We start from the raw sequence: 27,480 nt of genomic DNA, 5'->3' as shown, positions 1-27,480 counted from the left end.
CCGTATTTCCTTAGAGAACACAATATAATTGACTTCATTAACAATTTTTTTGAACTAATTTATTACATTGCATACATTTCGTTGAAAATAATTTTGTTTGATTGAGTTTTTTGGGATGGCAATCTATATGAAGATAATTTTCATGATGATACCATGACTTAACATGCAGGAACAAAATTGCTTTTCGTTCACAGTTTTTCCTGGAAAGATAAAAATGCATGAGTGAAATACTTTCAGTATAAAATTACGTCATATGCTTGTACATACAGTCGGTTTCAAGGACCAAGGCCGTCTTAAGAGCATCATGGGCCCCCGGGCCAAATGATTATTTTTGAGACCCTACCTAAAGAATTCTCGAAAATTTCACCCAATTCTTGTTTTTGATAAGGCCCCCCTCTTTTCTTGAGGCCCTCGGGCTGTGCCCGGTTGGGGCCCGTGCGTTAAGGCGGCACTGTCGAGGACACCGTGGCTAAACGTCAATAATATTACGGCTCATTCTGATAACGAACAATATCAATATGACCCTTTGCTTATAACGTCGATGAAAACGAAACGACGTTGGATATAACGGAATATTTTCGTCGTTACGGCTTCCGTTTGTTTTTTAAGACGTTATTTTCTAAGAAGCTCCTAGAATTGATTCCTCTATCGATAATTATCGGCCGAGATTTCAGAATTAATGAAACTCAATATTTCATGAAAAAATAATTTCCGAATTAAAAAAATTCATATCCAATGAAAAAACTAATTCGAAAATTAATGAGGAAATAATTTAGGTATCAATGAAAATTCATATATTTGTGTGTGTGTGATGAAAACATTATCTCAGGATAAGTAAAATTCTCCATTAATGTAGGGCCTTCCAATTTGCCTCGGAGCACTGGGGCCCCATTGGGTTTACCCGTTAGACGCTACTGCGGGAATCAAGATACCGCAGTATAACTTATTGGCCATCGGGCTTCGTGGAGTTTTTTTTTTTTTGGGCCGCGCTGTGTCTTAAATATTGAAAGCTAATTTTTTAGACCAGCTAAAAGGCCTTTTCAGTTGCTGGGCTTCGTCCCTGTAGACTCTGAAACGACACAGGCTAATGTAAGGTTTCAGAAGAGCACATGGAGAATCTTTCCGAAGAAAAAATTTCGAGTTTTAACCTTAAAAAGAGTTTCATGTTCACAAGAAATAGATTGAAACAGCATTAAAGAATTTTTTGTCAATATTTTAACATTTTATAAAAAAAAATTTTGACATGAATGTGCCTTTTAAATAGCCTGGCGATACTGGTATCATTAGCAAAAAGTGGCCTGACGAAATTCTTTGAACACTCATAAGCACGCTACGCACGTCAAAAGCAATGGTGTCGTCATACGCACATGGCAAAGGTACTCCGGTTTCAATATCTCTTCCCCCGTCTAGGCATCAGGGATGCTGCCCTGATTCGTAACAAATAGTTTTCCGCTGTATCTCGAGAAGTTTACAAAGAAAATGGATGATATGGTATCGTTTTTAACTATTCAAAAGTCGAAGCCGATGATAATGACATAATCTCATTAACGGGGGTTGGAGCGCGTAAATTTTATTAAAAGGATATTTAAAAAATTTTCAATTTTCAAATACTGTGAAATTTTCTGCGTCTAACCGTGTTCAAGGTTTTGTTATACCTGTACTGGAAATATTTTAATACAAATTGCCGGCAGGCATTATACATACACTCATTGCCATAAAAATTTGCGCACCAAGAAATAATTGTGGGATCGAAACGAAAGTTGGCCTGAAGGTACATGTCGGGCAGATATGCAAATGATTAGAAATGCAGCATGATTGCGCATTGCGTAATGCCACCAGAGGGCGTTGAACTTCGTTCTCCTTGGAGGATAAAACAGGTAAGCAGAGCTTGCTGGAGTGTATTTAATCGTTTGCAAAGGAAATGCTGAGGTAGACATGCCGTTACGCCGCCGTCGAAGACCGTATGAGCAGTTGTCAGAGTTCGATAGGGGGAAGAATCATCGGGATGATGGAAGCTGGGTGGTCAGCTCGGCGAGTAGCTCGTCAACTAGGCCGTTCTGATTTTACTGTGAGGAGGTGGTGGGACCAGTGAACAGAAGAGACGTCATTTACACGGCGACCAGGTTCAGGACGCCCTCGACAGACCAGTCGTCGAGAAGACCGTCACATCATCCGAAACGCACGCGTAGAGCCAACTGCCTCATTGGCCGCTATTCAGACACAGGCAGCAGCTTCACTACGGGCCCCTGTGTCTTCCCGAACCATCGCAAGGCGCCTGGCTGAAGGACATCTGGTATCGCGGCGCCCATTACGTGTGCTGCCAATGACACCCACCCACCAACGCCTCCGTTTGGAGTGGTGTCGAGCACGACGGGATTGGACTGCAACGGAATGGAACCAGGTCGTCTTCAGCGAAGAATCGAGATTCAACTTGAGCAGTGATGACAATCGTGTTCGTGTGTGGAGGCCCCGTGATGAACGCTTCAATCCTGCCTTCGCTTTACAGCGACACACCGCTCCCACAGCTGGTGTCATGATATGGGGTGCCATTGCTTACGATACACGGTCACCCCTAATATTGATCCATGGCACAATGACAGCCCAGCGGTACGTCCATAACATCCTTCAGCCACATGTGTTGCCACTCATGGCAGGGCTCCCAGGAGCCATTTTTCAACAAGACAATGCTAGGCCACACACAGCAAGGATGTCACAAGACTGCCTCCGCCACATTACCACCCTTCCCTGGCCTGCTCTTTCCCCAGATTTGTCACCAATCGAGCATATCTGGGATCATTTGGGACGGCAAGTTGGACACCCTACGAGGTTGGTCGAACTAGAGGCGCATTTACAGCAACTGTGGAACGAGATGTCTCAGGACATCATACGGAACTTATATGCCTCAATGCCCGCTCGTATCGCATCGTGCATTCGCGCTAGGGGGGGGGGGGGGTCCAACAGAGTACTAAAACTTCTGTTCATCTGTACTTTTTTCTGCAATAAATGATCCTTTTTCTTGGATTTTCTAATCACTTACTTATATCAACGTAGTACTTACATGTGTAAAATTTCGTTTCATTTTGACGACTTCTTCTGGGTGCGCAAATTTTTATGGCAATGAGTGTATATCCTAATGTTTTCGACAAAAATGCCCTTTTCTCAAAACCAAGTTCTATGTTAAATAAGGAAATTTGTTTCGAACACCACTCGTTCAAATGTCTTGAAACTTTGTGTCTCTCAACACTATGGTGTTACATACTTTAACACGAGGATGTTTCATTAAAATTATTCAACAAAATTTTTGGCACAAAATATGCGTAAATTTTGATGATTTTTGGAGAAAAGTTACATGTGTGTTGAAGTAAAAATTCGATAAAAAAAATAACCAACAATTAAAATCTTTAGCGCTCGTGTAAAATTGCATAAAGATATCCATAGTATTAGAGGGGAAAAAATTGATTTCTTAACGTGACCAGGAAATTTTTAAATGTCCCTTAGAGGAAGTGGATTTTTCCCATAGCAAAGCATGGGAAGCCAAGATTGTGCACCACCAACCCCCTTTAAGTCAGTACTTATCACGCGATTCAAGACACAAAAAACGTACTCACGTCAGATCTTTGTGGTCGTGTCTATGACATGTTTCACACCAATTTTTTTTTTTTCAATTATCGATCATTTTAGGCCGCATACCCCTCCCCCCCCTCCACACTGTGTCTTTTATATGGAGCGATGACATCAGAATTTTACAAGATACTTAAGTGCACATGGCGAGAAAAAACGAGGGTAGGAAACACTGCTCTAGAGCGTAAGTACTATTACCACAACTTTTGCGGTAACTACTATAAGAAAATTTTCGTACGTTACATTAGACCAGGCATCTTCGACCCGTTGCTCGCGAGCACCACGGTGCTGCTCCCTGATGCATCTAGAGTGCTTGATACTTGTGTCCGATTTCGTGCTCGCGAGTCAAACTTGCCATAAGGGTGCTCTTCTTTTGATGATGGCTACAGGCAGTGCTCGCGAGTTGAAAAAGGTCGAAGACCTCTGCATTAGACAATTGTATCTGATAATCAAACGTTTACTCACCAGTACCACTAATGTAAAGTCTGAAATTGTAATCGTTACATTAATGATTCCAGAATTTTTCGATATTCGTTATAGATACCCTTGAGCCCCCCCCCCCCAACTATTATTTTCGCAAAGGCCCCCGCGTCTAGTAAGGGCGACCCTATCACCATGATTCAGAACGCGTAGTACAGCGTTATCCGTGATGGGAAATTCAGAAATATAAGTGCAAAGCTCCTACATGAAGTAGTTCAACTGCCAGTGCAATTAGTACCTTTCGCCATTTAACTGTGGATTCACATCTACAGACACGGGGCAAACATTCTTTAGCATAAAAACAATGAACGTTTTCGTATCTGTCTTATCGTGGATGCGCTGGTGCAGACAGATATTTATATGTTATGAATGTTTGCAGTGTCTGACACGACACGGTGAGTGTCTGTAGATGTGAATCCTCCTTAATACTGTACACAATAAATGATTGCTGGTAAAACACTAAGCTTTTATCTCCAGTTTCGTGTCGGTGCTGTTGTTTTTTGATAAGATAGTGAATCGGTACGAATCCATCACTACGGAAATTCGAAAAAAAACAGTCATCCCTAGGTTCGTGTGCGGAAAATACATCGAAAGGAAAATCCACCGCTTTGAATATTCGCCGACATGGCAATTCATCTACGAACTGACATAGTCAGTGAATGAATGAGCAGCGAGATTGTGAGCAAGTGAGCAAGTAAGTGAGCAGCTGAGTGGTTGACCAAGTGAGTCAGAAAGTTAGTGAATCAGCAAAAGATCGAGAAAGTGATTCATTTATTGTCACCCATCAACTTGGTCACTCATATGATCGATGACTCGCTCAATCACTGACTCAGTCGATCACTTAATAGCTCACTCACCCACCCCTTTGGTAACTCATACCGTCACTCATTCACTCACTCTTGTTAACTCACCCGCTTACTTGATTATTGAACTTATACGGTCGCTCACTTAATCGCACACTCACTCGGTCACCCATACGATCACTCATTCACTCACGCATACGGAAACTCACGTGGTCATTCATACGGAAACTCACTAAGTCATTCACTCAGTCACTCATAAAGTTATTCACTCAGTCACTCATAAAGTTATTCACTCCGTCACTCAAGCAGTCACTCATCAACTTTTCTTCGCTAACTCATTCTCAAACTTATTCGGTCACTCCCTCATTAACTATTTCGTTAGCTCATTCACAAATACATTCAGTCACTCACTCGTTCACACATTCATTCACTTGCTCAATCACTCTGTTACTAACTCACTGGTGACGAACTGTTGTCGCTGAATTCTTTAGCGGTGAATTTTCCGTAAATCGTCTAGACTAGTCCCCACCATTTAGAATATTGGGGAATACTCACTTCGACGTGAATAGCAATCATCGGATCGTCCCAGGTGTTGTCCACGAAGATATCGGCCATGCCAGAACCGTCAACCTGCACGGTCCTGCCAGTGCAGCGATTTCCGCTACCTTTGTTACCAGAAATCACGTCGCAGTATGTTCCGGAGGGGAGCCCGGTATTCAGCCTCTGTCTCAACTCGTGGTTCTCGTTATTGATGGCAACGAATCCTCTGCCGGTGCGGGAAAACGCTATCTGCTGGAAACCGTTGTCCCACCAGTTGGAGACGGCGGAAAATCCCGCCACGTTCCTGAATTTCACCATGTTGTACATTTGACGCCATCTGATGGGAGAAAGAAGAAGATTGATAATAATTGTAATAATTGATAATAATAATTAATTGCAACGATATTTCAACATAACACAGGGTCGCCCACCGACAAATTTCCAGGGGTGATTGCACACGTCAAAACAAATAACTTTCGTAACGGAACCTTGGGTCGAAACGCGATTATTTTGTCGGTAACGAGAGAACCGACAAGCAAGTGGAAAGTAGTCCCGGAGCCTACTAATCCACATATGACTACCAGTGTGAAACAGCAACAGAGGCCTGCTGTGGACGTCTGAGCTCGAATTATCAGCGACAGTGTGGTAGGATCCTTCCTTTACTAGCCTAAAACATCTTCAACGCGTTGCTCGTGAGCACCACGGTGCTCCTTGAAGCACCAAGAGTGCTCGATGCTCGTGTCCATTTCGTGCTTAAGAGCTGTTGATCAACGTTCCAATTAAACGCCTTGGGAGTATTGCAATTAAAAACCTTGTGCAAATTGCATTCAAGGATTAAAATCATCTTGATTTCGTGCTTTCGTACGTCAAACTTGCCGTAAGGGGGTGCTCTTCTTTTGATGATGATAGGTACAGGCAGTGCTCACGCGACCGGAAAAATGTTGAAGGTCTCTGCTCTAGCCAAATCATTTGACAGGACAAGCATACGAGTGAATTCACATCTACAGACACTCACCTTGTCGTATCAGACACGGCAGACATTCTTAACATAAAAATGTCTATCTGCGCCTGCGCAGTCACGATACGATAGATACAAACACTCTCATTGGTTTTGTGCTGAAGAATGTTTATCGTGTCTGACACGACACGGTGAGTGTCTGTAGGTAGATGTGAATCCACCCTACCTCTCGAACACGTTCTGCCAGATCTATCGAACAATACTCGACTCGCAAAACTGAGGGCAAAGGGGTTCATACATGATGGCCGCTGTGCGTGTCATGTAAGACTCTCATCATAGACTCTCATCGTCAGAATTAAGGTTCGAACCCCGTTGGCGTCACAGTGGTGGTCGGTTTTGCAACTTTGAGGCGTGAGTGCGAAACGGCCTCCTATTTGAGAAAGTCTCTCCGCAGGGAGTAGGCAGACCTTCAACGTGATACTTACATAACATGAAAATTCAAATATCTCTTGCGATTACTTCAAAATATGGAAGACGGATACCAGTACCAGCAATAAAACGAAACAAGCGGGATTCTGACAACATAAATAAGTTAGATCCATGCCTATGCATACTCGCACACAACCGATTCGTTAACAAGTGCGCACAGGAATGTGTACGAGATGCATGATGCTCGTCTGTCACTATGAAGGTTGCCGTCGAGTCCCAGGTTCGATCCCGGGGAATAATATAGGTGAAAAGTTATTTTTCTTATAGCAAGCTTGTTACCTATATTCTTGTTGGCCAAGTGGTTGCCTTAAGTTATTTTCCCTGACGAGCTTGAGGCAACCACCGATAGATGGAGCCTTCATTTCCAAACCAACTCGTTAACGACAGTAAATTGCAATAATCAGTAACGATATAGCCGGAGTTGTGTGTAGTTGATGGGGACCCCAGCGTACTTCTCTACGCCATTGCAACGATTTCTCCACGCAGCATATCCAGGGCGGTGGATTAGCTGTACTGGACCTGTGGCATAGGGCCACAGATTGGTTATTGCAATTTACTGCCGTTAACGAGTTGGTTTGGAAATGAAGGCTCCATCTATCGGTGGTTGCCTCAAGCTCGTCAGGGGAAATAACTTGTGACCTATATCCTTCCCCTGGTCGAACCTGGGACTCGACGCTCCCCGTACCTGGGGCCACCAGACTACGACACACCGAAAGTCACACAGGCTCGCGCCGGTGTCAGTTGTGTAACAGTAAACGCCACTTTGAGCAACTACTGTGAGCGTGAGTACTCGTATAGCCTGTTACATAGCCATGTTTTATTTTCTCTGATATCCTTGACCTACGGCTGTTTCTGTACTTGATTTTCCGATTGAATAAATGTATTTCAACCCTAGGTTCCATTGCAAAAAGCTGTTTGTCTTAATGAGTACAATCACCCCCATGAAGGTTTGTCGGCGGTTTTCCGGAGCTCCCTGTTCAATCAACATGGTTCAGGCGAAATTCACAGCACTGCATACCTGTGTTCGCATACCCAGCCGTTGCCGCAAGTGAGATCAGCGTTCCTGACGACGGACTTGATGGCGTAGTTCTCGTCGGATGGTGGCCCAATCCAATCGTTTTGATCCTTGCCATTCTGTATGTTCCTCTCCCACCTGAAACTGCTCATGACCCTCGGAGTACCGTACGGCCACGCCAACATGAACGCGGTAGCCATCTTGTACATCCTAGGCTCGAAATGTGTCAGGATGCTACCGTAGCCGCCGGCGCCGTGGCCCCTCTGGTTGTCGTGGTTGTCGATGAAGACAACGGCGTTGTTTCCAGACACGAACGACCAGCCCTCTCCGAAATTCTTCAGGAATTTGAGCATCTGGTTGGAATTTTTGCGGATCACGTCACCTAGGTAAGAGCGAGAAAATTTCAACATTTTGCCGTCAGTTATATTGTAAAAAGGGATAGTATCGTTTGCAAGTAATTCACGTCAGCAGATTTTTCGCTATTTCTAGCCCCCCCCCCCACCCCGTCAGCAAAAGTTCGTCAGCTCTGCCCCCCCCCCCCCCAATGCATATTGGGATCAGAAATGTACGCGGTGGGGCACGAGTTCCCCCCATGCCCGCCCAGACGATCAAAAATTTATTTTTTTGATGCAAAAAACATTTCTGAAAAATGAAATTGAGTGATCCGTGGCACATTTAGAGATCCCTTAAGTGACATGCAGCACAGTTTTAGAACACTCAAGCCGCCCGCAGTGCAGTTCTACGTCACACTCAAGTTACCCGCGGCACATTCCCATTATTTAAGTGATCTGTAGCACGTTCCCAGATTACTTACGTGATCCTCGGGATAATTACGGATCGTTTAAGTGCCCGGGACACGTTTCTAAGACACTTCAATGGTCCTGACACATTAATAAAGTGTCTCTATTCAATAGAGAGAATGTTAGTTCAGATGCCCACACAAACTAGGGAAAAGTTTTCTTTTCTTTTTCTTCATTGTTGGCGCACCGAGTAAGTTCAGTACCTCCTAGAGATAGAAGGCCTCCGCAGTATGCTTGTGACGTCAGTGAGTAGTCCATTTTCCCTCAGAATATTCAGGGGAAAAAATTCCCTGCTCGAGCCAGTATCATCGTTGTGAGGGAAAGAAATGATCGGGCTCAGAATTGGCGATTTCTATGCTCCACATGCAATCCCCATGCGGCTGCGGTATTTGTGAGCCAATCAGGAAGATTCTCCGCCAAAATAAGAAGAAACGAAAGAGGATGTGTATTTCAAAATGTGGCAAACTTGCTAGGTTGTCAGAATGACGTTTATGGCAAACACTGCAGAGGCCTTCTATCTCTAGGAGGTGCTGGTAAGATACTATCATATTTTTATAAAGCGTGGTTGATGATGTAAGCATCATTCAACCCCCTCCCGCCTGTATTAAAAGTCCGCACCCCCCGCCTGTATTAAAAGCCCTCACCTCCCCCCCCCCATCGATGCTGACGTAATACTTGAACGACCCCATACAGTATACCAGTGATGCCCCCCCCCGTGGTATTGAGATGCTATGCTGGGGGGGGGGGGAGCACGGGTGAAAATCCAAATGGAGTGGAAACTTTCAGAATGAAGCAGAACTGCCCATACAACTGTCCTTGGGCACGCATGGGGCCCAACCAGACATAGCACGTGGACCTCGAGTTCACAGAAGGTTGGCCCCATTATAGTGAGATCTGCTACTATGTGGAGATCTCGTACCATGATTTACGAACTGTTACCCCTAGCTAAGTACGTGGCCTGAAAACGTCATTTTATTTGGGGCGGGGGCTACAATGTTGAGACTGATGTTTGAACTGTCTAAAACCCTTACTTAGAGGTAACAGTTCGTAAATGATGGCACGAGATCTCAACATAGTAGCAGATTCATTATATGGGACTTTCTATGCACTCGAGGTCCCCGTTCTATATGCGGTTGGGCTCTTTACCGTTAATCCTCCCGGAATCAGGAGTCGTTCTTCTCATGAAATTTTTTTCACTATGCATTTGCTAGAAAATATATGAAGAAAGGGGTCTGGCTCCTTCTTCGGGGGGGAGGGGCTGGATAACGGTACAAAGGGAGCCACGAAATAGAAAAGGTTAAGAAACAATGCGGAACACTACACATAACGTTTCTTACCGAGCTGTTTCCCGTAGCGAAATTCGGTGACCCTCCCGAGGCCAGTGTATTCGCTGGCTCCAATAGACTCTCCGTAGCCCATGTCTATGACTTCTTGGAAGATGAATGGCTTCTTCCCTTCAGAGAAGAATTTCTCGTTGAGGTTGTTGAGGCGGCCAAAGATGGCGGCCAAGTCACCTGGCCACATGTGCTTGCAGGCGTCGACCCGGAACCCTGCCACGCCGAGTTCAATGAGATGATTCATGAAATCGACCAGTTTATTCCGGACGTATTCTTGACTGTGGTCTAGATCTGCTAGTCCACTTAAACGGCAGTTCCGGACCTATGCAAAATGTAAAAAAAAAACAGGCAGGTTTTCGAAAATTGAACCGCAGGCAGGTCTCAAATGAAGGTAGGAACTGAACTTACTTGGACAGCGTCGTTGTAACTTTCAATGTCACCGCTTCTAGTCGGACACTTCTTGTAGTCGTTGAAGTTGCCGCGACTGTAAGGGACCCCGTCGTATTGCATCGCCACCGGATCGAAGAAACTCCCGCCAGTGCCTCGTCCACGGCCGATGTTCCCGGTCATGTGGTTGATGACTGCATCTACGTATATCCTGGGGGAAATACCGAATTCGTGACGCTGAAAAACTTTTCAATATATAGAGAATTGCGAAGTAAGGGGGTAACTAAATCATAGCCTAACCATAAAAACCAAAAGGCAATTCATGTTTTCATTTCCACTGCAGCTGTGGTGCCCACACAACATTTTTGTACAGATTCTTCTACTTGTGACCCTAAAACACGACCAGGCTAAATTTTATGGGCTGCCTAAAAGCTCAGTTATTTCTTCCAGGGCAGCATGGAAGCTTAAACATTGTTTAGGGAGGCCTATGGAACTTAAATTAAATCTTCGAGGGCAATATAGAAGCTCAGGTATTGCTTGGAGAGGAGTATGGAAGCTGAATTATATCTTCAAGGACAGTTGTTTACCTTGATTTCCAGAAGGCATTCGATCGGGTCCAACATGGCAAACTCTTGAAGAGTTTACACGAGATTGGAATAGGGGGCAACTTGCTGAATTGGATAGAATCGTGGTTAAGAGATAGGTCGCAACGAGTTATGGTGAACGGGGAATTCTCTGGTTGGACAGACGTCACAAGTGGAGTTCCTCAGGGAAGTGTCCTTGGCCCCATACTTTTTTCACTTTTTATCGACAAACTCGATCAGGGTATCGATGGAATTACTAGCAAATTCGCAGATGATGTGAAGCTAATGGGGGTAATCGGGAATGAAAGCGATAGGGAGTTGCTCCAGACCAACTTAAACAAGATTGCAGCATGGGCAAATGAATGGAGCATGACGTTTAGCGTAGATAAGTGCATGGTCGCTCATTTTGGTTCGAACAACCCACGGTTCTCTTACGAGTTGAATGGTGTCACTATCCCGGATGCAACTAGAGTCACCGATTTGGGAATTCTCATTGACGAGCGACTTAAGTTTTCTGAACATTGTTCAGCGGTTGTCAAAAAATCGAATAGAATGCTTGGTCTCATTTTCAAAAAGGTCTCTTCGCGTTCTCCTAAAGTCATTCTTCCGCTTTTTCGAGGCTTAGTTCGTCCTGGACTGGAGTATGCTGTAAGGTTTTGGAGACCATACCTACAGAGGGACATAGACTTGGTTGAAGGGGTGCAGAGAAGAGCTACGCGTGTCCTTATTGGCACACAGGGCTTGAGTTATGAAGAAAGACTTCATTTTTTGAATATGTTTACATTGGATGAACGCAGGTGTCGAGGAGATATGATCGAAGTGTTCAAAATTTTCAATGGGATGGATAGGATGGACCATGAACATTTAGTACACCGCCAATCGACTGCTTTTACAAGGGGACACCAGTATCGATTGGTGAGGGACAATGCAAGGTTATGGTGTCGCAGGGAATTTTTCTCCAATAGGGTTGTTAATAAATGGAATAGCTTACCCCCGGAGGTAGTAAATTGTAACACAATTGACACGTTTAAAAAGAAATACGATAAACATATTGGGGTAAATCGAGAAGCTATCCATTCTTAGAATAAGACAACCATAAGTATTCTTTATGGGCATTGTATAATATTTTATCATGTGTATATATTGTTTGTAATTTGTGTTAATTGCATTTTTAATTGGGTTGCTGTATTTTTGAAACATATGACATCCATATTTTTATGGGCATCTTTTTATCAGCCGCCTCGTTGGGCGTTTTGCCTGTTGTGGCGTTGTATTTGTATTTGTTGTAGAAGCTTAAACACTGTTTGGAGCGAGGCATAGCAGCTGAAATATTGCTTGGAGAGCCTTATAAAAACTGAATTTCTTCACGTGTAGTGCTATAAAAGATTATTTCTTGAAAAGGCGTATGAAAGCCTAGTTGGTTCTTTTAGAGCCGTATAAAAGCTGAATTAGTTTTATCAGCAGTGCCGTCTTAAGGCCCACCCGGGCATGGCCCGGGGCCTCAAGAGAAAGGGGAGCCTCAGAAAAATGAGACTTGGTTGAAATGTTCAAGAATTTGCCAGGTAGGGCCTCAGAAATATCACTCGGCCCAGGGGCCCATGATGCTCTTAAGACGGCCCTGTTTGTCAGGCGTATAGAAGCTGATATTTTTCCTCCAAGGTACAAAAGTTAAATTAGGTCTTTGAGAGTCGTATATACAGGGTGTCTTGTAGGTGCTAGCACTGCCTTTATCTCATCAACCGTCCATCGCAGAGGTATGATTCAAATTTTAAAAATGCTTAACAGTCATTCAAAAATTTACCCTGTACCAGTGTTGAGAGTTAAAATACAGCGTTTCCCAGAATAATAAAAAAAAAACCTAAATTTTTATATATTCATCCTGTGTAAATTCAGCCTGTGCTCTGACTTCTAGTTAGAAAGTTGTTGCCCTATCTCTCCAAAACAAGCATTCCATACTTCTAAGTGCAATATTCATTTAACGCTGTGCCAAGTGATTTTTCTGAGGCCCCACCTGGTAAATTCTCTTTCAACCAGATCTCATTTTTGTGGGGGCCCCCCTTCTCTTGAGGCCCCCTAGATGGGCGCATGCGTTTAAGGCAGCACTGATTTAAAACCACTATTTAATTGCAAAACATCTGACCTCACACCGACGTTGTTGCATCTTCGCACCATGTCTTTGAACTCGGTCTCGTTTCCACTCCGCGTATGGATTTTGTAACTGACGGGCTGGTAGCGTTCGAACCAGGGTCTCCTGATGTTGCGGTTCCAGTCGGGCTCCCAGATGATGCCATTCTCGTTTGGCGGTGAAACCTGTTCAGTGATAATGAATGAGACATTACTGAAAGCATTAAAATATGGTCAAGTCTAGACTCGATAAAGTCTTTTCTGCCAACGATATCAATCAAGGTGGCCAACATTTGATACCGTCAACTCAAAACTCCAGTTTATAATTCATCTATTTTTCAGGTCTTTTCAATAATTTACCTAAATTTACCATAAAAAATATCAAAATTTACCTGCACGCCTCCGTAACCGTAAGGCCCCAGGAATTCCTCGCACTCAGTCGCTATATCAGACCATTTCCACTCGAACAGATGCACCAAAGTCGTCTTCCCAGTCACCATGTTGGGCTCGTGCGAGGCCCCGACGATGGCCACGAGAGCCCCGATCAGCACCATCACGCTTGCCATGTTTGCAGGGGGATCCGTTTCTGGGGGCTCTGAGCTCCTGTTAACAAAGGAGGAAATAGATGACAAGTATGGGGCCCGATTCACGCCTCTTTCTTGTTTCAGTAATATTTATCGATGATAATGTCCTACCTGCGTGGGAAAATATTTATCTGACGATGTCTGATTCCAAGGTCTGATCTGAATCGTGTCAGCTGTGCTGAATCGTGACAGAGCAGCTGTAAATGATGATTATAATCAGATTATTCAATGTATGTATATTGACGGAAAAAAAAAAGTCTTCTTTGACGGGTGTCTTTTCCTCTGATTATGCTCATATTGTCTTTGTTTAATAACAGGAATGATGAATAAATTAGCGTTCCTAAACCTTTTCTGCCCTCTACGGAACCCATGAAAAAATTTCCATGAACCAGGAACCCTCGAAATCATTTAAATGGACCGGGAACTCTTGAAATAATTTTCATGGGCCGGGTACCCTTGAAATAATTTTCATGCACCGGGAACCCTTGAAATAATTTGCATGGGCCGGGTACCCTTGAAATAATTTTTATGCACCGAGAACCCTTGAAATAATTTTTATGCACCGAGAACTCTTGAAATACTCTTCATGGGCCGCGGGGACCCTTGAAATAATTTCCATTGACCGGGAACCCTTGAAATAATTTCCATTGACCGGGAACCCTTGAAATAATTTCCATGGACCGGGAGCTCATGAAATAATTTCCATTGACCGGGAACCCTTGAAATAATTTCCATGGACCGGGAACTCTTGAAATAATTTTCATGGGCCGGGAACCCTTGAAATAATTTCCATGGACCGGGAACTCTTGAAATAATTTCCATTGACCGAGAACCCTTGAAATAATTTCCATTGACCGGGAACCCTTGAAATAATTTCCATGGACCGGGATCTCTTGAAATAATTTCCATTGACCGGGAACCCTTGAAATAATTTCCATGGACCGGGAACTCTTGAAATAATTTTCATGGGCCGGGAACCCTTGAAATAATTTTCATGGGCCGGGAACCCTTGAAATAATTTGCATGGGCCGAGAACCCTTGAAATAATTTTTATGCACCAAGAACTCTTGAAATACTCTTCATGGGCCGCGGGGACCCTTGAAATAATTTCCATTGACCGGGAACCCTTGAAATAATTTTCATGGACCGGGTACCCTTGAAATAATTTCCATGGACCGGGAGCTCTTGAAATAATTTCCATGGATCGGGAACTCTTGAAATAATTTTCATGGGTCGGGTACCCTTGAAATAATTTTCATGGGCCGGGTACCCTTGAAATAATTTCCATGGACCGGGAACTCTTGAAATAATTTCCATTGACCGAGAACCCTTGAAATAATTTCCATTGACCGGGAACCCTTGAAATAATTTCCATGGACCGGGATCTCTTGAAATAATTTCCATTGACCGGGAACCCTTGAAATAATTTCCATGGACCGGGAACTCTTGAAATAATTTTCATGGGCCGGGAACCCTTGAAATAATTTTCATGGGCCGGGAACCCTTGAAATAATTTGCATGGGCCGAGAACCCTTGAAATAATTTTTATGCACCAAGAACTCTTGAAATACTCTTCATGGGCCGCGGGGACCCTTGAAATAATTTCCATTGACCGGGAACCCTTGAAATAATTTTCATGGACCGGGTACCCTTGAAATAATTTCCATGGACCGGGAGCTCTTGAAATAATTTCCATGGATCGGGAACTCTTGAAATAATTTTCATGGGTCGGGTACCCTTGAAATAATTTTCATGGGCCGGGTACCCTTGAAATAATTTCCATGGACCGGGAACTCTTGAAATAATTTCCCGCCTTACAAACTTTAAATAGATTAGAACGATTAGATGGCAGCACCAACAGTATATTAATCAAGCGGGAACTTTGTTTTCGCCGAGTTATGTGATTTCTTAGGCTGACCATATTTCCTCGAGAGAAATATGGGAAATTAGAATTCCAAATACGGGGAAATACGGGACATCGCAAATTATCGCCATCTTTGTGAACTTTTGGCACAAGTTCACAAAGATGCCAAATATAGCTGAAATGACGGAAAGATCGCAATGGCGGGAAACGAAGCAAATTGCAGTGTATTAAAATGAATTCCCCGAAATAAAACTTTCAACAAGACAAATGTGGGAGATTAATGTTTTTATTTATAGTTGTAATTATCATAATATAATTTGAGATTAAAAATAATTTCAATCGTTCAATAAAGAATACAAACCCAAGTAGGCGTCATGTAAAAAACGGGAAAAACCGGGACACTTTTGCAAAAAAGTCGGGATGGGCAGAAAAAGAAAGAAAACCAGGACTGTCCCAGGAAATACGGGACGTATGGTCATAGTGTGATTTCCTTGCATTTGATGTCGCTGCCGTCGCGGCGGCTGGATGCGCTCTCTAGTAATATAAGCTCCATGCAAGCCTCAGAATGTCTGTCGTCTGCAGGTTACTTGTTGAGGATGTCTCCTTGTGTTCTAAAAAAATTACTGAACTGGCAGTTCAAACTTCCAGTTCTGTTTGTGAGCTTGCCTTGTGGGGAACCGAACAAACCGACTTCTTGTCTGTCGTCTGCTCATTAAGAGGTTCTTTGCTTTGGACGACTCCTTATGCTCATATAAAATAACCGAACTTTCAGTTTGAATTTCCAGTTCAGTTCACGAGCTTTGTTTATAAGGAATTCAGCCGAATAAAGAATATAGTTTTTTATTTTAAAATTCATCATCACCACACGAGTCACTTTTAAATTTGAGTTTAGAGGGCAGCACATTACTATAAAGTGGAGTGTGGAGATTCACTTCTTATGATCTTAAACTGTCGTGTGCTTGTTTGGAGGGCCTTTGTTTTGGATGTCTCCTTGGGTCTTGAAAACATAACTGAACTGAAGTTTTGATCTTCTCCAGGTGAGTTTATAAGCTTTGTTTATGAGGAGCAAAACTGAATGAAGAATTTTTAAAAATGGATGTCTTGAAGTATTGTAGAGTATTAAATTAATTTTAATTCCTTAAAATTGTTAGTGCTATTGTGAACTCGCTGCAAATGCTACAAGTAAAAAAAAAACTGCTATTAGCGGACGGCGTAACGTTTCGAGTCACCCGGTATATGGGGGGGACTCATTACTTCCTAGATACAATATCTATAGGACGTACTGCCTAGTCGGAAGACTGGATGCCTTTATCGCACCCACGTCCTGCAGCAGGGGTCGCTTGGCTCTTGGGGGCCTTAGAGGCCAAATGTTTCATAGGTCCGTCGATAAAGAAAATTTATAGTATGAAAAAAAAAAAAAAATTATAAGAAACTAGTCTGAAGCCTTTCAACCCCCACAGAGGCCGTGCGACTTGTGCAGCCACATGGGGCACCTCTCTAGGAAAGGGTGCCAAATCCGAGCTGGAAGGTAAAAAAAAAATTGTCGAGCAGAGAAACGTCATCGGGAGCACCAAAAAATAGATCCCGTACGGGCAGAGATTCCTTTCTCTTTTCTGCCCCTACCCATTGGTACATCAAGGCCACCTTAACACCATCGTAGACCCGGGGCCACAACTAGAGGTTTGGTCAGCTGTATCAAGCAAGCATTTTGTCACCCTCTTGTGATATTGAAGCAAAGATTAAACGGTGAAATTTGTTTCCCCCTCTAGTCCAGTACCCGATTCACCAAACTAGTCATCTCCACCCTAGTTGCGGCCCTGCATAAGCCCTGTGGCAAAGTGATTTTTCAGCCCCCCGCCCCTCCTATCTGGCTAGGAAAAAAATACCTGCCTACCAATTAGCGTATTTATTCTCAAATTTTTCTATCAGATCGTATATTCACGAGGCTCCCTTTCTACAGTTGAGGCCCTTGAGCAGTAGTGTTTTGTGTGTTTCTGGGCCGTAGAAGCTCCTATGGGCTAACCCTAATTTCTCTACTACAGTCACATCTCACTACTACTCTCCCATAGACGCTACTACGGCCCAGAAACGCACATATCGTACACCGCGATAGTGAGAGGATACCAACTCTTCATTCTGTTGTGTTCGGTACTCTGACCACGTTTCTCTCTCGGTCTTTTTCATAATCCAGTGATTCTTATAAAAGAACGGGGAAGTTAACCAAAAAAGTTTGGTTACGCGCTTACGCCTCCAAACTTTAATATAGATTGTCTGGTATAATATTACAAATTAAATTGTATTTTTCTGGATAAGATAATTTAATGTCAATCAGATTATCTTATCTAAGATAATTTGAAATGTAACGATAAGATAATCTAATATGTATCAATGTAAATTAGATTATCTTATCTAAGATTTTTATGTTTACTTGTATAATCATTCACGAAATGATTGTCTCAAGGACAATAACAATCATTTTTTTTCGCGCAATAAATTCATTACAGAAGGGGCCCATGAAAAATCTGGCTTGGGGCCCGCTAAAGATCTCAACCGGGGGGGGGGGGGCCCTGCTCCAGGATGTGGAATTCACAAAAATAAAGAAAAAAGTTCTGAAACACGTTAGAACTACATTTCAGAAAAAATGTAGATTAATTCAAAATTACTACAGCATATTTCGCTTAACGGTCCCATTTAAAAAGTTTTCTCGCTTATAACGATCGTGATCTCCTAACTTTTACTAACACTTATTGAAATTTCCCGTTTAAAACGTTTTCCCACCAACAACGTTTCTCATGAGTTTTTGTAAAACGCTATAAGTGGGATTCACTGTATATGAGCTCTTCAATGTTATTGCTTGTTTGAAACCAGGAATTTCTTGCCACAAACAAAATGCAAGGTTGCAATTTCAATATTTGAATATTCAAATTCGAAATTCAAAAAGACGCTCTGGAACAGGTTGTGTCGAATATTAACTACACTATCTACACAATCAGCCTCGGATGTAATTTATTTAATAGTAGGCAATGAACTACCGGGGCTGTGATCAACGTAGCCTACATCCTAAATGTTCGGAAATTTGTGCTCTTAAAAGTTTTCATTCATGAACTCTCTATTCATGAACAGGGTCGGTTCTGGACATTTTTCAAGTGTAAGCGAATGATGTTTCGGTGATAAAAGAAATCACCCCTTTCAGTCGAGGCCGCAACTAGATGCTTGGTCAGCCGGGACAAGCATGTAGTTTGGCGCCCCCTCATAATGTTGAAGAAGAGATTAAAGAGTGAAGTTTGTGCCCCCTCTAGTCCGGTGCCCGTTGCACCAGACCCGCCCGCAACCCCCTAGTTGCGGCCCTGATTTTGACGGCTATTGGTAAATGTGCGTGCAAAAAAACCCCCATAAAAACACTCATATTTCATTGAAGAGATACGTTTCAGAAAGGGAAAAAATTATCCTAAAAAAATAAAAGGGAAATAAGTCCGAAAACCGGCAAAGGAAGACAAAAAGGCGAATTTTCCGAAAAGTAGGAGGACAACCCTCATGAAGGAGGACGTCTGGTAACCCTATATACAGGGATTACGCGACCATAATAGCCGCATTTTCACGTGGTATTCGGTACTCCCCAACTTTTCGGTAAAAAATAATGACTAGTTTCTCCCCGTATTTTCAACGAAGCTGTTTTGAATTCTTTTTACTGAAATCAAGGATTAAAATGATTTTCCAAAATAATACGGCCGTAAGAACCTGGTGAATTCTTTTTGGAATTTTCAGCAGGCAAAAAGTACTTTCCAACAAGTTCTCACAGGCTCCAAGAGACAACCTGTCAGTCACCAGACAACCTGAACGCGTTAGAAAACCGTGGAAACAAAATTCTGGTCTGATAGATAAGATAATTCGTTCCAAAATCACATTCGTTAGCCGAAAAGTGATTTCCCATAGAAACCTATGGAAAATCGTTTAATTCGTTCTGGAAGCGGTCAAAAATTTGTAGTTAAGTGTAAGAAAAAACAAATTGCACCGCTGAGCAAAATACAAATACTGACGGGAGGACGAGATGAGCAACTTCACAATTGGATAAAGAAGAATTTTAAAAATTCTCCTTCATCCAATTATGAAACTACATATGTTATGACACTATGAACGCTATGCAATTGGGTTCGCGAGCCGGGCCATAGCGATAAGAAAAATTGGGAGGTGGTGCACTATGTGATATAGTCAGCTTATTATAGTCGCACAGCTACATGCAGATGGAAAAGATAAGTTCCTAGAATATCCAGAATGTTTGAGTTTGTATAATTAAGATTATTGTCGTATGAAAACCATTCAAGTAACCAACCCGACTCCATAAACTGCAACAAAGGCAACGAATATTTCATTCTTTCCTTGGAGCTTCTAGGGCGTTCACCCGGAAAGTAAAAGGACGTGGGTTCGATACCCCGCTAAGGCGCACGCTCTATCTCTCTCTCTCTCACACACACACACACACCCAGCCAGCCAGCCTAGTCATTCATTCGACATGAAATGCCTCGAAATATTTTTCTGAACGAGAGATGTATCTAGAAAACACAATTCCGAGTTGGAAACTAATTAATAATCTGGCCCGAATGGTTTTCTGGCTCGTTATACTCATAGGATTGATTTGGATTGTTACGAAAATTTAGCTCACAACGCGGCTGTTTCCATGTTGGCGCATGCGTCCATACCTAAAAAAAATGTTCGTTAACTGAATCCTTGTTCGTTATCGGAGGTAGAAAAACGTCGAAAGAAATCTGCGTTAGCCGAAAAATTCGTAAGCTGAAGTGTCACTGTATTATCAATACCCACCATTATTACAATCGGGGCATCTTTCCCCCAGACTTCCTAAATTTGAAACAACAAATATTGACTGACCCATCAAATTTTGACAGTACAGAAATGCATCCACCTCTAGAGTCCTACTTTGCCTGATGGTACTCTCATGTGAAATCTATGTCCTGGCTACAATGGTACTTTATTCCGAATTGCAATCGTTTAAGCATGCGCATTTGAGCTCGGTAACAATCAAACCGAAATCTCCGTATGCATTAAATCAAGAGAAAAATGTTTAAAAAAGGAGAAGTCTCTACTCACCCAACCTTCTGTAAGAGGAAAAAGCCAACGATTATTCAAATTTTCTGGAAGATGATGATGTCGCTGTCACAACTCCCATGTGCGTTCATTAAGATAGATGAAACGTGTCGCCGACTTCGCGAATGTGTCCCTGATCAAGTTTCATTTCGTATAACGTTTCCCAGAAAGGAGCTTTGAGACACATGTTGTGTCTTTCAACTTCTGTGTCTTCATTTCGTCGTTTGTGGTGCCTTTCCGAGTAACTTTGCTCTATGTGCAATTCCTTGGCCTATTGCGTAATATAGTTTTTGTTTTTTTTGCCACAAAGCAACCTTCTAAAAAAATCAGTGTTTCTTTACCTTTTTGTCCCATGGCTCTCAGTATAGAAATGTAATCTACTTCAACCGTATTCTTTTCTAGAGATCCGGGAAATGAGTTCAGATTCCCGGAAATTTCCCGGGTACATTTTATTTGCGGGATAACGGGAGAGGAAACCCATGTATATGAAAAACACATGTATGAAACTGTAGTCTATACATAACGAACCACTTTGAACCGTCTTTTGGCGCCCCCTCGACGTTTTTACACAAAACAAAATTTCTATCCAAACTTTCAATTTTCCTTTAATTTAGGAAAAAAATCAAATATTATTGCTCTTACGTGAATTTTCTGTACATTAAGATTTTTTGGATAAAACGAAGCGATTCTGTTATGCCAGGCGATTCACTATAAGCGTCCAAAAAAAAAAGGATTTATTGAATTAAAGAGTAAATGGCAGGGCCGTAAATAGGCTGGGACAACCGGGGCACTGCTCCTGGACCCCGAGCCGAATGGGGCCCCACAAATGTTTAGCATAATAATAAGGGGGACCTCCAAGGAAAAGTCTGCCCTGAGGCCCCCAGAAAGCGCAGTACGGCCTTGGTAAATGGAAATAATAATAATACTGAATAACTATTTTCATTGGACTTGGCCAAAGCATCGGCCTACAAAATAGAACTGAAATAATTCAAATATTTATGTTCAGTCTACCTATTCAACTAAACATTAGCTTCTTGACAATTCTATTAATTTGTAGATATGGCCTATTCAAAATAAACGTTTTACACTTCAAGAAACGCACAGGGTCGCAACTAGATGCTTGGTCAGCGGGGACAAGAACGCATTTTGGTGCTCCCTTAAAACGTTAAAGGTGAGATTAAAGTGTCAAATTTGCGCCTCCTTCGGACTACCACCAGGGACACCAGACCCCAACCGCTCATATAACCCCACAGTTGTGGCTCTGGAAAACACAATTCAACTCTCCAGCCGTAGATTTATTACAGTTAACTAGAGATGCTCAAAATGGAATTAATCAAAAATGTATGTTATTTTCAGTGTTGTGTTTACCGTTCCTTTGGGTTAGAAGGAAAACATGTTGAAAATTCATTTACGTCGAGGGAAAAAAAAAATCAGTCCTTTATGTACGCACTCCACGTACAACTAACTTACTAAAAGATTTCGAACAATCCAATAACTGTATTTTGTCAGATGCTTTTCGGTCCAACCCAGAAGTTTTGCGAAGAGATATGTTCTCAAGATAGTACGGCACCTAAAAAAACCCGATGCGGAATGTAGCCTCTTTTTTCGGAAGCGAGGAAAAGGAACCCCTTGATGTTTTCGGACGGGAGGGGGGTATTATTACACAAAAGCTTGTAGCAAAGCTTTCGTCCTCTCATGGTCCGCCTACGAGGGTGGGGTTGATGGAGCTCTAGCCCTGGGAGCCTAGACCATTCTCATAATTTTTTGTTTTTCCACACTGCGGATTCACTAGGGGGGGGGGGGAAAGAGCTATTCCAGGATGGATGGGGGGGGGGGGGTCATGTGCTTTATCGGCACCAACAGGTGTGAGTCAATTTCACTGTGGACATCCGTGTTCATGGAAATTTTCATTTCATTCAGACATTATGATTTTCTACGCATTGAAACACCAGAGGTCACATTATAGCCCTGAGGTCACACACCCAATGCTGGTGTAGGCTCTATTTGCTGATAAGGCAACTGATGAACTATATATATATGCATTATTCTGTTTATAAGAGCGTCAGATGTGTTTCTAATCTGCGGGTATTCTTCTCGAGTTTCATGTAGGAAATTCAGATTTCTCAATCAATTCTGTTGGTGCACGAGCCCTGCAAACTTCCGTGGGCGACTCGCTATTTGATTATGCGTGTAGGCTAATCATTCCATAGCCTGTTAACGATGTGCAGCAAGAATCTGCGGATGTTAATGTATAATTAAAATCAGTTGAAAACATATAAAATAATATTTTTTACTAATGTTAATGTTTTACATTTTTCTACTTAACGTTATTAATTTTTATGGATTGGTGAAATTAAAAAACGTCAATCAATCGTTTCCATTTTTAACTGAAATCGTACAACGAATCACATTCGATATTTTTTCGTAAGTTATATTTACGATCATAGGTAGCAGCACATATATAAATAGATTGAGATCCTTAAACTTTAAGTTAAAGTGCTAAATTTTTTGTCCTGAAATGATGTGACCATATTACCCGTATTTTCGAGTGCTATTTTGTATACTTCCTTCTCCCTCCGCTCTGTTTCAACGAAGATATATAAGCAGGTGTGTTTGTGCTTTCCGAATTTTGCATAAGAATGACCCGTTCCTTTCCGTATTTTCAACAAAGCGTTTTTGAGTTCTTTACTGAAATCGAGGATAAAAATTATATTTGCAAGTTATACAGCCGCGAAAACCTGGTGAGTTCTTTATAGAATTTTCAGCAGGCAGTGTTTTTCGAACCCCACCGGCGCCACAGTGGTGGTCGGCTGAAGTTGGTTTTCTGTGGTTTCCAACTTCAAGGCGCGAATGCGAGCCGATCTCCCCGTTAAAAAGTCTCGCCACAGAGAGCAACAGGCCTACAACGTAACAAATATTCAATCATTACACTTCACTCACAATTTGAAGTATAGATGGCAGCACTGAAATATCAAGCACAACACTAGCTACACACTCAGACTGTTAGGTGCACTCACTTTGTTCCAGACTCTGTCACGAAGCTGGGCTGGAAGAGATCTCAGCAACGGGATAAGTCCGGTGGCAGAGCCCCTGGCGTTCATTCATTCATTCATTCAGCAGGCAGTATTTTTGAAGAAGTCCGTTCTCACAGATCGGAACAAGGGCTGCTAAAACGAGGGTGAAAGGGGTGGGGTGCTGTGCATCCGGGAGGCAGGTCGCAAGGGGCGACGGCAGTCTGAGCTTTTGTTGATTGGAAACATGAGTTTGATTGAAAACGGAACAATAAAAAGTTACGACAACACGCGCTATCACTCTTTCCAACCATACCTTGACTATGAAAATGTCGAGAAAACTTAAGGGAACAGGCAGGCCCTGGGGCTGTAATACCAGAAACAAGAATGGACTCGATATCTATACGCCCGCGTCTCTAAGTTACTATTTCGGTCACTCACATGCTTGCGTACTGTTTTGGTCACTCCCATGTTCACAGACTCTCTAGGTCACTCTTTTTGTCGCTCACTGACCTAGCCCCCGCTCACTCTGTAGGCAGAAACGTGTTCGTAGTTTTACAACCTGGAAAGGCTACGAAAATTTTGCCGCCCATCTCTGTTCAACAAATTTTCTTGATCCACTCATTCCACAAATTTTCTGTTCCATCGAATTTGTCGCCCTTGGCTATAGACCACTAAAAAACCCCCTCCTTTAAAAACCAGTGATTTTTCTGGAGCACTCAAATAAAGGCGAAGAAAGAATTTGGGTTCTCACTTGTCCAGGACCTGGAGCACCAGAAACCCCATGAGACTTCCTCCCTCCCCTTTCCGCCCTGGGAACCTTGGAGTAGATATTTTGGCTTTAACAAGGTTCAACACTGCTACCAAAATTTAGGTTGATTAAAAAACTCAATCTATCTCGGAAGGAAGATACGAGGGTTCATTAGTAATAAGAGCTGTAATGAGGAAAAAGTTATCTGGCGTAATATAAAGAATGGTGAAATAATTCTACACCAGAGAAACGGGACAGTTTCTTTAAAAGCGAGACGTATGGGCAAGTACATTTTACGGCCTAAGCAATATTCGTGGCTTCGGACGGGTAAAAGTCAGTTTCATCATTGAATCAGCCTCCCACCAGGGTTGCCTATTAAGGGGCGACACAAAAGATTTCGCACCCGGCGGCAGGTAACGTAGTGCCGCCCCTGCCTGTGTCATAAGACAACCTGGACGGATTAGGACAGAGCCGCAGCTTAAAGGTATACGACAGGTTCAGTCGCATCATGCCCCGCGTTTTGGGATGCGCCCCCCCCCCCCAGCACTTTTGGTAATAATAATTTCATGTACAGTCGAATCCCGTTTTAACGAATACCGTTATAGCGAAAATTCTGTTGTAACGAATACCGTTATAGCGAAAATTCCGTTGTAACGAACACTTTTCTAACCCGCCAGATAAGATTACATAGGAACAATGGAATTCCTTTACAGCGAAATATTTCATTATAACGAAGTGATTTCTCCGGTCTCTTGGTGTTCGTTATAACGGGATTCGACTGTATATAAATTCTGAATGTACCATCATTTTTAGCATTCTGAATCTTAATGTAGAAAGAAATAGTTCTGGTGCCGCTGTGGTGGTCGAGTGGTTATAGTGCCGGACTCGTGATGCGAGGATCCGGGTTCGAACCCCACAGTGGTGGTCGGCTGAAGTTGGTTTTCTGTGGTTCCCAACTTCAAGGCGCAAATGCGAGCCGATCTCCCCGTTAAAAAGTCTCGCCACAGAGAGCAACAGTCCTACAACGGTAAATCATTCAACCATAACACTTCACGCATAGTTCGTAAAACTGGGGGCAGATGACAGCACTACACATAACAAGCATTACACAGAAACAAACTATACGTCAGGTTGCACTACACGTACACGCACTTTCCCGCATTTACCGATTCGTTGGGGGGTTCCGCAGGGGGGGGGGTGGGTGCATGTGTGGTGTAGCAGTAGTAGGTAGGGGCTCGGGGATCCATGATGTTCTTAAGTCAGCCACCTCGTTGGGCAATTTGCCTGTTGTGGCGTTGTATTTGTATTTGTATTTGTTTGATTCCTTTCATAAATTCTGAATTTTCATTCATCCTGGAATTCTGGAATTCTGAATTTTTTTTTTTTATCCATTCTAGAGTTTTCATGAATTCTGAAATTTCGAAATTCTGAATTTTTACCAATTCTGAAATTACTTCTTTCATTTATTCTGAATTGTCTTGAATGTACTGGAATTAACTGGATGGAGAGAAAAAATTCATGGATTCTAATTTTTCATTAGCTCTCAGACAATTTCTTTCATTAGCTCCTGATTTCGATTCGCTTCGGAATTATTTCTTTCATCAATTTAAAATTTTCTTCCATTCCAAATTTTCATTATTGTTATTTTTTTTTGTTAATTTACATAAAATGTCTCTCTATATATGTACATACTTTTTTTTATGGATGCTTTTCAGCATTCTTGTATATTTTGTCGTGTATGAATTTTTGGATGTTCGATTCCCCTCTCCTAACACGCAACTGGAGCATAGGGGGGGCCTCAGAATTGTAAGACGCCTTTGGCCCCCGCTATTATTTCGCCATGCATCGGGTATTCGCAGAAACGGGCTTAAGTATTTTGTAGCCCTGTGCAAAAATAGCTTTGCGGCCCTTTGAAGCAGGTTCTGCCAAAACCCTAGGCCAGAGGGTTCCATGTCTGAATTTTGTCTTAGATGTTTCAATTTCAGGTCTTAGATGTTTCAATTTCAGGTCTAAGATGTTTCAATTTCAGGTCTCTTAGATGTTTCAATTTCAGGTCTCTTAGATATTTCAATTTCAGGTCTTAGATGTTTCAATTTCAGGTCTTAGATGTTTCAATTTCAGGTCTCTTAGATATTTCAATTTCAGGTCTTAGATGTTTCAATTTCAGGTCTTAGATGTTTGAATTATAGGCTTTAAATGACTGAATTTTGAGTTTTGGACAATATTTTAAGCTATTCTTTGATAAGTCAAAATGTAAGTTAAAGTAATTTTTTAAATGTAATCAAATCAGTTTTATACCGTTTTCCGGGTAATAGAATTGAACGGCTCAGAGAGGTCACTCCCTTCGCACCTACTAAAGTCCGGCCCCTGAGTATGGGCGGTCCCTATAACATACAATTTCTGTGTGGTACCTTCAAAGATCGGATATGAATACTCTCAATATCCATCACCATTTTAATCGGGATATCTTCCCAAGCTCCCAAAATTTAAACAATAAACATTCATTGACCCACTAAACTTCGACATTACAGTTCAGCCATCTCCAAAGTCCCACTTTGCCTGATACCGTCTTCACGTGGAAGCAGTGCAATACTAAAAATTTTGCTTTACTCAAAGTTAGAATGATTTTAAAATGTATATCAAGCTTAATTACAGTCGAATCCTTTTTTACCGAATACCGTTATAGCGAAAATCTCGTTTAAACGAACACTTTTCCAGTTCTCCCAGAAAAATTTACATAGGAACAATGCAAAAAGCTAGAATTCCTTTATAACGAAGTGATTTCTCCGGTCTCTTAAAGTTCGTTATAACGGGATTCGACTGTATAATTAAATCCAAATCTCCGTATCCATTAAATCAGAAGAAAATGCTTATGTAAAGTCTCTACTCACCGTCCTTCGGTCATAGAAATCGAATTCAAAATGTCAAGTAGCTATATCGCAGTGACAATGTCGTTATAACGGTTCATTAAAGAACGATGAAACGCGTCACACAGACTTCGTGAATGTGCCATTGATCAAGTTTCTAGCCGT

At 42.3% G+C, this 27,480-nt stretch overlaps 1 protein-coding gene across 3 annotated transcripts; it reads right to left on the bottom strand.

Moving 5' to 3' along the window:
- Positions 1 to 37: 37 nt before the first annotated feature.
- LOC149077880 (pancreatic alpha-amylase 2a5-like) lies at positions 38 to 27,478 on the bottom strand. 3 transcript variants are annotated; one of them, XM_089241486.1, is made up of 9 exons: positions 27,340 to 27,478; positions 13,834 to 13,919; positions 13,531 to 13,741; positions 13,155 to 13,324; positions 10,452 to 10,641; positions 10,044 to 10,365; positions 7,910 to 8,288; positions 5,460 to 5,781; positions 38 to 200 (listed from the first exon to the last, which is right to left on the bottom strand). In XM_089241486.1, exons 3-9 carry the CDS (start codon positions 13,702 to 13,704, stop codon positions 189 to 191), a joined length of 1,569 nt encoding a protein of 522 aa, XP_089097612.1. In that variant the 5' UTR covers positions 13,705 to 13,741; positions 13,834 to 13,919; positions 27,340 to 27,478; the 3' UTR covers positions 38 to 188. The 3 variants fall into 3 exon arrangements, with proteins under 3 accessions (XP_089097612.1, XP_089097611.1, XP_089097610.1); XM_089241485.1 differs by lacking the exon at positions 27,340 to 27,478 and adding an exon at positions 20,690 to 20,832; XM_089241484.1 differs by lacking the exon at positions 13,834 to 13,919 and having other exon boundaries at positions 27,340 to 27,440.
- Positions 27,479 to 27,480: the final 2 nt, after the last annotated feature.

The sequence above is a fragment of the Pholcus phalangioides genome, unplaced genomic scaffold, assembly GCF_987345545.1.
Source record: "Pholcus phalangioides strain wild (caught in Gottingen) unplaced genomic scaffold, Ppha-v1.0 ptg000014l_1, whole genome shotgun sequence".
NCBI lineage: Eukaryota > Metazoa > Arthropoda > Arachnida > Araneae > Pholcidae > Pholcus > Pholcus phalangioides.
This window is presented reverse-complemented; position numbering and strand designations above follow the sequence as displayed.